At 61.9% G+C, this 11,970-nt stretch overlaps 2 protein-coding genes across 5 annotated transcripts; both read left to right on the forward strand.

Moving 5' to 3' along the window:
* Nucleotides 1-292: 292 nt before the first annotated feature.
* Nucleotides 293-5,966, forward strand: Cracr2b (calcium release activated channel regulator 2B). 3 transcript variants are annotated; one of them, XM_026379357.2, is made up of 10 exons: nucleotides 293-478; nucleotides 2,740-2,927; nucleotides 3,006-3,117; nucleotides 3,519-3,693; nucleotides 4,068-4,214; nucleotides 4,309-4,402; nucleotides 4,638-4,730; nucleotides 4,896-5,062; nucleotides 5,227-5,298; nucleotides 5,572-5,966. In XM_026379357.2, exons 2-10 carry the CDS (start codon nucleotides 2,769-2,771, stop codon nucleotides 5,753-5,755), a joined length of 1,203 nt encoding a protein of 400 aa, XP_026235142.2. In that variant the 5' UTR covers nucleotides 293-478; nucleotides 2,740-2,768; the 3' UTR covers nucleotides 5,756-5,966. The 3 variants fall into 3 exon arrangements, with proteins under 3 accessions (XP_026235142.2, XP_026235143.2, XP_026235144.2); XM_026379358.2 differs by lacking the exon at nucleotides 293-478 and adding an exon at nucleotides 774-861; XM_026379359.2 differs by lacking the exon at nucleotides 293-478 and adding an exon at nucleotides 1,279-1,534.
* Nucleotides 5,967-6,711: 745 nt separating this feature from the next.
* On the forward strand, nucleotides 6,712-11,052 carry Cd151 (CD151 molecule (Raph blood group)). Of its 2 annotated transcripts, none has more exons than XM_026379360.1 (9): nucleotides 6,712-6,814; nucleotides 7,878-7,939; nucleotides 8,566-8,656; nucleotides 8,784-8,975; nucleotides 9,273-9,347; nucleotides 9,721-9,825; nucleotides 9,912-10,070; nucleotides 10,190-10,276; nucleotides 10,361-11,052. In XM_026379360.1, exons 3-9 carry the CDS (start codon nucleotides 8,573-8,575, stop codon nucleotides 10,418-10,420), a joined length of 762 nt encoding a protein of 253 aa, XP_026235145.1. In that variant the 5' UTR covers nucleotides 6,712-6,814; nucleotides 7,878-7,939; nucleotides 8,566-8,572; the 3' UTR covers nucleotides 10,421-11,052. The 2 variants fall into 2 exon arrangements, with proteins under 2 accessions (XP_026235145.1, XP_026235146.1); XM_026379361.1 differs by lacking the exon at nucleotides 6,712-6,814 and adding an exon at nucleotides 6,821-7,047.
* The last annotated feature ends 918 nt before the right edge of the window (nucleotides 11,053-11,970 follow it).

Genomic DNA, 11,970 nt, shown 5'->3' on the forward strand with positions numbered 1-11,970 from the left:
GGACCTGATATTTGGGGCCTGCCAGCTGGGCCTGGGGCCTTCTCTTACGCTTTGTTGAGGATCCCTATATATGCCCCCCACTTTGCCCTGAGACCTCCTGGCATGGCTTTCCAAGGGCCAAAGGACATATTTGGGTCCAAGATCCTTGCTGAATTAAAATGTATAGAGTTGGACAGCTTCATAGCAGAGCTCTGGCCTGGCATGCACCACAGCCTGGATTCCATCCATGCACTGGGGGCGGGGGATGTTTACAAAAGGAGTCACCTGCCCTTCAGCTCCAGAGTGACAACAGGGCTGTTGCAGGAGGTAAAGCTCCTGGAGCTGAGGGCCGGGGACCTGGGAATGTTGGCCCCTGCTCCACCTTGGGCATCTGGCCCCCAGGCATCACGAGCTTTGCTGGCCAGATGCATGGTCCCTCTTGTCTCCGTCCCACTGTCTCCTGCCAGTATCTAGGAGGGACCTGGAATACTGAGGCACGGTAAGGTCCTAGCTGAAGGTGGCTTTGTTCCTGAAGTGATCCTTATCCAGAGGGAGCAGTTTAGGGCACAGAAGCCCCTGAAGAGAGGGTGTTGGAGTGGAGACCTGACTTAGCTGACTGTGAGCCTCGTTCTACCAGGCTCAGTGCCCCTCCCAGTAGGCGTGGGTCAGTTGTGGTGGCAGCCCCCAGCCAACAATAACGGTGGTGGGACCTGGGGCAGCAGGACTGGGTGAGCCGGCCAGGCAGGTCCCTGGTCTGTGTGCCAGGGGCCACCCCCCTCTTGGTCTCCAGGTAGTGTCCTATAGGCCCAGCCTGTTGTTCCACTTGAGAAGCAGAGGCCACAGGGCCCCCAGCATTGTGTGACAATCAGGCCAGCCCTCCAGGTAGGTGCAGAGTCCAGGCTGGGGCTAGGGAGGACCCTTAGGAAGTGCATAGGATTTCTTCCAGGCAGAAGCGCTGTGCTCAGCTCTTCCCCAGGGGAACCCTGGACAGGGCTGTGCCCCAAAAGGAGTGCTGGGGGTGGGTGGCCGCTGATGTGACCTCTCTGCTCCACATTCCCTCCCCTCACAGGGTGCTTAGTGCTCCGTTAAATGTCATTTTCTAGTATTATATGTTCATTGTTTTAAAATTTGAAAAAACTAAATTGGGACTGCATTAGAGATAGCCTCTGAAAGAATTTGGTCCACTTCCTGCCGGCTTTTTCCTACACACTTTTTGGCGTCTTAAGTCTGGATCCTCGGGTTGAAAGGTTGGTGTCTGCACTCCAGCAGCTTTGACCCTGCTCCTGAAGGGTCCCCAGCTGTGCCCCGTGGTTCTCCCTGGACAGCCGCTCAGGCTGCCAGGATCTCTGGCCGCCAGGGCAGCAGGAGAGGCGGGAACACAGCGACAGCAGCCGGCGACAGCTCCGCCCGGGCCGGCCCACCTGGGGTCTCCGGTCGTGCGAGGCTGCAAGGCCAGCGCCCCCGGCGCGATCGGGGTCCCAGCAGGGGCGGGGCGCGCCCTGCGTTTCCGGGAGGAGCGGCCCGCGCGCGGCAGGTGCGGCGGCGCAGCTCCCAGGTAGGCGCTCCCGGGTCCCGCGACCCGGCTCCCACCGCCGCGCCCTCGCGGCTCTGCCCTGGGTCTCAATTCACGACCGCCGTGGCGGGCGCCGACCCGCGCTCCCAGTCGGGGGATGTCCGTGGCCCTCCTGGCGCGCGGCGCAGGGACCCGCGGCCCCCAGGGGTGCGGGCGGCTCTCCAACCCCACCCGCTGGCCCTACCTCCTGCCTCCCTCTGGCCCGGCCAGGCCCGGCCACAGCGCCGCTTCCGGCTGGGATGGACCTCGGGTCGGTGCAGCCCAAGAGCCGGGTGAGGCGTTGGCGCTGCCTGGGGGACATGACCCCGGATCCTGCCCACCCCCCCCCCCCCCGCCTGGCGCTTCCTCCGACCTGCTGTCTTTGGAGATCGCCCCTCTTCTCAGGGACACTGGCCCGGGGTGGGGCGAAGGTGACAGGCTTGGGCTGAGGAGACACTAACCCCCAGCTAGAGTCCCAGGTCGGGGCAGGTGTCTCTGGCCCGGCTGTACCTTTGAGAAATCCGGGTTGGAGGCTGTGAAAACGACAGGTGGCTCTGGTTAAGGGGTGGAGCTCTCTGGGAGGTGGAAGGGAGGCCCCAAGAGGTTCCCAGACTTGGAGGGCACGGGAAGGGTACTAGCGCTGTAGGAGGGATGTTGCTGATTCGGGCTGTGGAGGCACAGGTGCCCAAGGCTGGGAGCTTACCATTGTGCCCCATGGGAACTGGTCATCCATGGGAGGGACCAGTGGGCAGGCAGGGAGGAGTTACCTGGCCTGCCAGCTGTCAGGAGGCCAGGGCATCACAGGCCAGGTCTGGGGCCAAGGATTTAGCTAGGATTGGCCCAGTCCTCCAACTCCAGCATGAAGTGGGCTCCTCCTTCACTGGACCTCTTTCTCCTCTGGCTGTCAGGAGTTCATAGGCCTCCTCATAAGGTCCCCTACAGCTAGCCCCTGGAACTGAACCTCTTTCCTCTCAAACTAGTTCCCTCTGGGCATAGCCTTTCCTTGTGTTCCAAGGAATACCTGGTTCTGTGCAGCCTGCTTCGTCCCCAGGTCTGCATCACTCCACCCAGGGGCACCCCAGGCTTGCAGCCTCCCTTACAAACACCAGTCCTCCCTGGGTGCCCTAGGCTCCCTCTCTGGCAGAGCCCTCAGGGCACGTGTGGCCCACTCCATGTCCCCCCATGTCTTCTCTCTCTTGGTTTCTCAGCACCCAACAGAGGCAAGGTTCCTGTTTTCATGGCTACTGGCAAGCCAGGGGCTGGGGAATCCCAGGAGGAGGAGGAGGAGGAGGGGGCTTCCACTGGACAGCAGGCTGCCATGCTGCAGCAGGCCCAGGAGCTCTTCTTGTTATGTGACAAGGAAGCCAAAGGCTTCATCACCCGGCAGGACCTGCAGGTGAGCACCAGTCACAAGAAGCCTCTGGGCCCAGGGCTGACCTGACCTTGGTCACTCACCCTGCCCTTTCTCTGCCAGAGCCTGCAGAGTGACCTACTCCTCACACCTGAGCAGCTGGAGGCTGTGTTTGAAAGTCTGGACCAGGCCCACACTGGCTTCCTCACTGCCCGGGAGTTTAGCTTAGGCTTGGGTGAGCTGGGCCTTACCCTCCCCCAGCACCCAGAGGTCCTGGTCTGGCTCATTGTGGGACTCTGGGCTGTATCCACACTCCCTGTAGATCCAGTGCACTCCCTGTAGATCCAGGGCACTCACTGTATCTACACTCAAGTGCCTGGGACCTCCACCCCCCAGATAGTAGTATATGACACTGATCTTTCTGCTCACAACCCCTTTCTGTCTCCTGCCAAACCCAGGTGGAGCTGGGAGCCTGGCTGTCACCTCCCATTCCCAGGCCAACAGGACTAGAATAAGGAAGAAAAACAGGAAACTGGGCCCTGAGAGAGGGCAGGATATGGCTGGGGGTGGGGGTGAGCAGGGGAGGGCCAGGGTGGTAACCCACAGTCCCGTAATCTCTCCCTCCCATGTCTGCAGGGAAGTTTGTGGGGGTGGAGTTGGCTCAGGGCATGCAACGCTCCCGGACTACTGAGGAAACCTTTGAATCGGGCTGGTCAGATGTGCAGGGCACCAGGGGTTCCCTGGAGGAGGAGGAGCAGGAGCAATTTTGCACTGCACTGGAGCAGCTGGGAGTGGCCCGGGTCTTGGGCAAGTGAGTGGATGCTACCTTTGCTACGGGTTCCTGCTTCTACTCTCTCCGGCTGCATGCTCTGTCCACGGTGACCACCCGGCCAGGCGTGATTTCCCGCAGAATTTGCATTCCAGGACAAAGCAGTCTCAGCTTCCCGGAGGGGAGGCACTGGGCATGTGGCTACCCACATGCTGGGCTGTCCACATACAGGGACACTTCATGGTACCCAGCCACAGAACCCGGGCAGGAGGAGAGCACTCACACCTGAATGGAATGCGTTGCATGGGTCAAACTCCTGGGTTGCGGGGGGTCTCCAGGGATCACCTGGTAGGCAGAGGGGAGCTACCTGCCCTCGCGCACCAGCCTGGGCCTCAGTCTGCACTTGCCTGATTCAGGCAGCCGGCTGTGAGGGCACTGTGGGCCCAGCTGCAGCGCGAGAGACCAGAGCTGCTGGGTTCTTTCGAGGAAGTTCTGATGCGAGCGTCGGCCTGCCTAGAAGAGGCAGCCAGGGAGCGCGAGGGCCTGGAGCAGGCACTGAGGCGGTGAGAGTGGGGCCGATGCGGTTCTGGGGCCCCAGTTCAGGGGTAGAGGCAGGGCCGGCACGTTCTCAAGGCTGTCTCATCCTGGGCTCCAAAGGCGGGAAAGCGAGCATGAGAGGGAAGTGCGTGGCCTCTATGAGGAGCTGGAGCAGCAACTCCGGGAGCAGCGGCAGCGCGGCAGGCAGAGCCAGGTGTGGCGTCCTCTCAGCCTAGCTAGCCTCCCTGGCTCCGCCTTCCTCAAACTGGTCCCTCCCCGAGGGTTCCCCAACTGCGGCCACAGGCTGCCCCAGCGCAGGGTGCCCTGTTTCTCCTCTCCAGCGGCCCCACCAGTCTTCACCCTTCCATGGCCCACCCTGGCCCCATCCCACCCCTCCGGTGCCTCTTCTTCGAGGCCAGAGAAGGCTGAGATGCCCCGGTGTGTTCCAGAACCTACCCCTGGAGGAGCGAAGGGGGCATCTGGAGCTGGAGCTGCAGAGCCGCGAGCAGGAGCTGGAGAGTGCTGGCTTGCGGCAGCTGGAGGTAAGTAGTTGGACCCCAAATCAAGCCCCATCCCACAGTCTCCCCTGCAGTCCCAGTTCCCTCAAGGGTGCTCTTGTGTCTCAGTGCTGCCAACCCTAGAGATGTTGGGGGTGAGGGGCAAGTGAGGGATCTGGGGGCCTTCACCAGGCCACACCATTTCCCCAGCTGGAACGGCAGCTACAGGCCCGGGCTGCAGAGCAGCTGGAGGCGCAGGCCCAGAACACTCAGCTGCGGCAGGCTTGTGAGGCACTGCATGCACAGCTGGAGGGGGTGCAGGAGCAGCTGCACAGACTGGAGGGTGATGCTCGGGGCCGCCAGGAGCAAACACAACGGTACAGGGCTGGTTGTTTGGGGCCTTGGCTTGCTAGGCTCAGGTTGGGCCACTTATATCCCCATGCCAAGATCTAGTGCTGCCCCCAGGGTCTGGGGAGTAGGGGTGGAGGGAGGGACTTCTGGGAGGGCCCTGCCTGCATGGGTCACCATTTCCTACCCACAGAGACATGGTTGCAGTCTCCAGGAACATGCAGAAAGAGAAACTCAGCCTCCTACGGCAACTAGAGCTGCTCAGGTGCAGTCGGGCCTAGGCCAGTGGTAGGAAAAGGGCTCAACAGAGCTTCAGAGGGGTATCCAAGCTCCCAAATATTCTTGGCCTCCACCTCATCCCACTGGGAGGAGTCCCTCCTCATGTCTACTCTCCCTCCCTCCAGCATCCCTACGTCCCACCAGGCACCTCTCTTCTGGTTTGAGGGGAGCCAGAACCCACCTTCCCACCTTGGGTTGCTCCCTCCTTAAGATCTTAGATTGCTTAGGGTTCTCAGCTCTCCCACTTCTCCTTCTCTAGGGAGCTGAATGCACGGCTTCGAGACCTACGAGATGAGAGACAGACCTGTGAGGCCAGGCTGCTCAGAAGCAGCCACAAGAAGGCTCTGGCCACAGCCCGCTTGCCTGGGCCCACCTGCTGCTGCTGTTGCAGCTGGGCTAGGCCCCCCAGACGTGGGTCTGGCCACCTTCCCAGTGCCCGATAACCAGCTCTAAGTGACTCCCTTGGGCATTACCTGGAGGAGCTGCCCCTTGAAGGCTACTTGTCCTGGGCGGAGACCTACCATACAGGGTGTGGGCTCTAGCCCACAAAGACATGCAGGAACTAACCTGTGGGTGGTAAAGGTCTCAAGGGACTCATGTGCCCCTGCCAGGTGTGCCCTTGCCAATACTTATCCTGTTCCCAGCAAGGGAAAAACAAACAAAACAAAAACTCCTATAACGTCCACTGCGTGTGTTCTTCTTGGTTTTCTGTGTCTGGGAGATGCAGCATATGTGTGCTTTACAATGAGGCGTCCTTGGCACACCATGACATGTGAGAGGTACACACAGACCCTGCTCTTTTGGGGCTGTGGGTCCCCGGGTGCTTGAATGTGTCCTTGGCCATGCTTCAAGCCCCTTTTCTTTTCGAGAGAGAGAGAGAATTTTAATATTTCTTAGTTTTCGGCGGACACAACATCTTTGTTGGTATGTGGTGCTGAGGGTCGAACCTGGGCCGCACGCATGCCAGGCGAGCGCGCTACCGCTGAGCCACATCCCCAGCCCTGAGCAGCCCCCTTCTCACCAGGGAGCTGAGTGGCTTCCCACCAGCCCAGCTGGTCTGCCAGGTCACGGGCCCACTCGGCTAGAACCTCCAGCCTGGGCCAGCATCTGTAAAACCGAGAGAAATGGGGGCTGGGCCTGGGGACTCCAGGGCCTGGGGACTCGGGTCCTCCTCCAGGGGGGAGTCTGGCGGGCCGCCCCCACCTCCCGCCCCTCGCCCAGCTCCTCTCTCCGGGGGGGGTCGGGCTTGACAAGGCCCTGGGTGTCCCGGAGCCGCGGCTCACCGGGCCCGCCCCCGACGCCCGGTCAGCACCGCCGCCTCCCGCCCGCCGAATCGCGTCCGGACCTGCCCGGCGTCGGCCGGCTGTGGGCGTGGCCGCAGGCGGGGCGGGGCCTGGCCGCAGGCGGGGCGGGGCCTGGCCGGCCTGCGGCCGCGCATTCTCCGCACGGGGAGCCGCCGCCCCCGCAGCCACCGCCCGGGCCCGGACTCCGTCGCGTGGTCGGTGAGTGTGCGGCCGAGCCGGCCCGCCGGAGCGGGGCCCAGGGCGCCCCAGGTCCTTCGTGCTTCTGTGCCGGAGGCCGCCGCTGGCGCCCGGGGGGCCGCGTCCGCCGGACACCGACGCAGCCGGTTCCCAGGCCCCTTCCGGAGGGAGGTCGCTGGCGTGCGCCGGGCGGGCAGGGCGCCTCCGGGGTTCTCGGACGGGCACGGCAGGCCCCGGGTGCCAGGACCCAAAAGGTGCAGCCCGAACGCCCCACTCGTGGTCCCTGGACCGCGGTCGCCTCCCCTCGGCTCGCCCACCGCCCGGCGCAAGTGGGCGGGCCCGTGGTCGCGCCTGGGCTGGGGGCGTGGACGGCGCGACCTCGTCGCCGCGACGCGGGGATTCCTCCCGGTCGGCTCGGGCCGAGTCCCCGCTCCCCGAGGGTGGCGGGACTCGAGGGCCGGCTTAGAGCCGCCCTGGCCGGCCGCAGGAACTGTTTCCGCCCTTTCTCAGGAGGTTCCACAGGGCACTCCTGGGAAGAGGGGCCGCTGCCCTCTGCCGGTGCGGGCGCGGGCGGCGTCTGCCCAGAATCAGCCGCCCCAGGAAGCAGGGTCCCCAGAGCCCGGCCCCGGGCTGGCGCGGCTGCTGGGGTTGTTTACACCACTCTCCAGGGACAGAGCCTGTGTTTGGGCCCCAGCTCAGTGGTGCTTTGTGTCACCGTCCCACAGCTCAGAGGTGGAAGTCTGTTGACACCTCCCCAAATCCAGGGGCGGAGATCGGTGGCTCCCTCCGTCCGCAGCTGCTGCTGCCTGGTGGGGGAGGGGCAGTGACCGGTATGGAGCTCAGGCCCAGGGTGGGGCACCTGGAGACCTGAAGTTCCTCTCAGGACCAGACTGCCCAGAAATGTCCTCTGCCCTCACATCCCACCCCGCCCCTTCCCAGACCAAAATACTGGGCCTGATCTCCTCCCTCTGCCTCTGGAGTAGATCTGACCCACTCACTGTCTGAGCCACCAGGAAGAGTCTGGGCAGGATCCTGCAGTGAGGGCAAACCCGTGACCTGTGACCTGTGGTCTGCTCCTCTCTAGCTCAGCGTCCTGGGGAACTTCTGTACACCTGTCCTATAGAGGAGTCATTCCCAGACAGCCTGGTGAGTGCTGGGCGGGGCAGAGAGTGCAGGTAGTGTCTGGAAATTTGGCAGTGGTGCCCAGCTGCTGTCTAAACCCCAGGCTCTCCCTGTGCAGATACTGGTGTGAGCAGGGCAGGTGTGCCTGGGCCTCTAGGGAGGAACATGGCCACTTCTCTGTTCCTTCATTCTCCCTATCCTGGTGGGAGCAGAGGCTGTGCAGAGCACCTCTGTCAGGGCTGAGCTCCCGGATCCTTGACTGCCTCTGGGGACTTATCTCTAAGTGTGAGGTTCCTGCCAGTCAGTCTGTGACGTGGAGCCCGGGAATGCTGGGGGAGGGGTCAGCTGGGGCCTCCTCCCCTGGCTGCCAGCAGGGGTGAGTCAGTGAGTGATGGGCTGGGTTTCTCTGCCGCCCATGGGGTCTGCCTGGCTGCTTGGGGGTCAAGTCTCCTGAGCTGTGATCCAGGAAGTGATTCATGCCCTGGTTGCCAGGGAGGCTCCTCCCCAGGCCTCCCAGGACAGGTGGCTGGATCAGCCTCAGCTGGGCCTGTGCCTCTCAGTGCCTTCTCCCTCATCCCCACTGGCTTGTGGCCACTCTCCTAGTCAGGGCCTGATGCTGCAGGCCCTCTGACCCCTTCACACCTCCCCAGCCCCAAGATGGGTGAATTCAATGAGAAGAAGGCGACATGTGGCACTGTCTGCCTCAAGTACCTGCTGTTCACCTACAACTGCTGCTTCTGGGTGAGTTGGGTGCCGTGCTGCCCACCCAGCACTCCCTGGGCCTTGAAGGCACCTGAGCCCTGGCCTAGGGCTCAACTGGGGCTCTCAGACTTGGGCTAGGTGTGGTGACTGGTGCACATGCCTACAGCTGGCTGGACTGGCTGTCATGGCAGTGGGCATCTGGACACTGGCCCTCAAGAGTGACTACATCAGCCTACTGGCCTCAAGCACCTACCTGGCTACTGCCTACATCCTGGTGGTGGCTGGTGTTGTCGTCATGGTGACCGGTGTCCTGGGCTGCTGTGCCACCTTCAAGGAGCGGCGGAACCTCCTGCGCCTGGTCAGCGGGGCATGGCAGCATTCTTGTGGGGTGGTGGGCACAGGGTCCTGGCCAGGGGCTCCTCTCTATAGTCTCCTGGGACCGTCTCTGGGTCCCTGATGGTTTAGTGTCACTGTGGGCTGGCCCTGCTGTGCTGGCAGGGGGCCACAGCCCCCACCCCCAGCTAGACTGAGACACCAGCTCCACCAGGAATGCTGGGGAGCCTGGTGCCTGGCCCACACCTACTGCTTGGAGCTGGTAGGTGCCCTGCTCTGTGGTGCCTGGTGCTGAGCCCCTCACTGGGTCCCTGCCCCCCAGTACTTCATCCTGCTCCTCCTCATCTTTCTGCTGGAGATCATTGCTGGTGTCCTGGCCTACGTCTACTACCAGCAGGTGAGAGGGGCTTGGATAGGCCTTGGGAGACATGTGTCATCTCTACCCCTGCTACTCCAGCACTGACCAACTTGCCATTAGGTCCTGGAGGCAGGGTTTAGGTTTTTAGGGAAGGGTGGCCACAGGGGCAGGTGACCTGCCTGCAGTGCCCAAGGGTGGCCACAGGGGCAGGTGACCTGCCTGCAGTGCCCAAGGTGTCCAGGTATCTGGAGATTCCCTTCTACCCATGATCCCCTTCTAACATGATACCCATGTTCCTCCAACCAGCTGCTGTGAGACCCTAGTGCTTCCCTTGCACCCTGGGGCCTTTGTCCTGTCCTGGGCTCTCTCAGCTCTCTACCGTTGAGGTCTTAACTGACACTCCTTCCCTCAGTTGAACACAGAACTCAAGGAGAACCTGAAGGACACCATGACCAAGCAGTACCACCAGCCAGGCCATGAGGGTGTGACCAGTGCTGTGGATAAGCTGCAGCAGGAGGTGGGTGTTGCCTGCAGGGGATGTGCCTGTGCCCTTGGGGCTGTCCCTGGCAGCCCCCCCCCCCAGCTCAGCTCTTCTTGCTGTAGTTTCACTGCTGCGGCAGCAACAACTCCCAGGACTGGCGTGACAGCGAGTGGATCCGCTCAGGTGAGGCTGGTGGCCGTGTGGTCCCTGACAGCTGCTGCAAGACGGTGGTACCTGGCTGTGGGCAGCGGGATCACGCCTCCAACATCTACAAGGTGGAGGTGGGTCACTGTGAGCAAGGGGCTGGCCTGGTGCAGGGTGGTGCGGTTGTTGGGCCACACCTAGGACACGTCTGTGGGGAGCTGGCAGGGCTCACCTTGAGCACCCCCCACTCTGACAGGGTGGCTGCATCACCAAGCTGGAAACCTTCATCCAGGAGCACCTGAGGGTCATCGGGGCCGTGGGCATCGGCATTGCTTGTGTGCAGGTTTGGGCATAAGGGCGACTATGGGGAGCTGGGGGAGGGCTGCTAGCCTGAGGTGCTGTCTCATGCCTGCCTGACCATCTGCAGGTCTTTGGCATGGTCTTCACGTGCTGCCTATATAGGAGCCTCAAGTTGGAGCACTACTGACCACCAGGGTTTGGCCTGGCTACTTGCCTCCTGCTGCATCCCACCTAACTACTGAGCTGACTACTGAAGGCCAGGACAGAGCCCATCTTCATGTCTGTGCCCTGCATGCCACCACCATCACCTCTGCTGACCCCACCCTGGGGGTGGCTTCAAGTGCCTTTTTCCTGAGGCGTGGGGCAGGGTCCCTCCCCCAGCATAGGGAAGATATGGTTAGTCTACCTGTGTGGGGCTTGGGGCCCAGGCCTGGCAGGTAGGACGAGACCTAGGTTCTGGTAAGAGTACCCCCTCCTTGATTCCTGGGCAAGTCTAGGAAGAACCCAGGCCCACCCTCTACACCATGGGTGGTCAGAGGCAGGTGGTAGGGGCCCTGCTGAAGGTGCCAAGAGGTACAGGGGCTGCAGGGCAGGACCAGGAGCCCTTTGTGCTGCCCTGAGAGCTGTAAGGCCCAATCAGCCAGAGCCTGGCTTAACTCTTGCCACTGCTCTTTAACATCGCGTTCACAAAGTGTGCTGCATCCCAGTTAGAACGTCCCTGCGAGAGTAGGGTATTACTGGTTTTATCCACTGCTGTATCCCAAATGCCTATAACTATTCCTGCCACATAATAGGTGCTCAATAAATGTTTGTTGAACAGCTCGGGTCAGCTTACTGTTAGCGACAGGATAATCCTGTCCTCAGTACTCTTATGTCCAGAGAGTGGAGACACCTACCTGCTGTGTCCAGAGGGCAGGAGCCAAGAGCCTCATTCCCAGGGTCCAAGGTGGCCAGTGTGTTCCTGGAACACACTGGAAGGGAAGCCCAATGGTAAGAACCCCTTCAGGAGGAAACAGAAGCAGACCTGTGTGGCCTGAGTCTTGCCTTCTGGCCACTTGGGGGAGCTTGGAGGTAGAGGCTAAGGTCAAGTCAGGCCTACTGGGATCAGAGGGCAGGAGAGGCCCAGGTCTGGCAGAATGTAGGGGGATGCTCTCCACTATTGGGGCCCACCCTAGCTCCTGTCCCTAAGGTCCCCAGAGGCCCTCATGTCAGATGTCTGGGCAGCTAATGACTGGCCCAGAAGGAGAGGCTTAAAGAGCTGCTTCCCATACCTCTGCAATCTCATACCCTTAGCCCAGACTGGCTGAGGCATCTACCTGTCTTAGCTCAGCCTGGAATGATGACCAGAAGCCCCTGGAGCACCAAGTGCCAACACCTGGGTGCTGGGAAACTCCTCAGTGCCCCCCACCCCAGCTGTGGACGTTGGGTGCTGTCCCTCCCCTGGCTTTTGGTGGAGCCTGAGAAATTCTGGAGCACAGGGCCAGGCAGCCATGACTGTAGCAGACACTGTCTAGGTTGGTTGACAATAAAACACCCCCTCCCACAGGCCAGAAAACCTGGTTCTTTAGATTCTGGGAGAAGGTGATAGGGTCTCTGTGCCTGGAATGTCAGGGTGGAACACCAGGTCCCCCGAGCTCTCTTGGGTGCCAGGCTATGGGAAGCTCTCCCTCCTCCTGGGCATCAAGGAAGGAATCCACCCCCACCCACCTGGAACAGGAAGGAGGAGAGGCACCAGGT

This window comes from Urocitellus parryii, chromosome 4, assembly GCF_045843805.1.
Source record: "Urocitellus parryii isolate mUroPar1 chromosome 4, mUroPar1.hap1, whole genome shotgun sequence".
Taxonomy (NCBI): domain Eukaryota; kingdom Metazoa; phylum Chordata; class Mammalia; order Rodentia; family Sciuridae; genus Urocitellus; species Urocitellus parryii.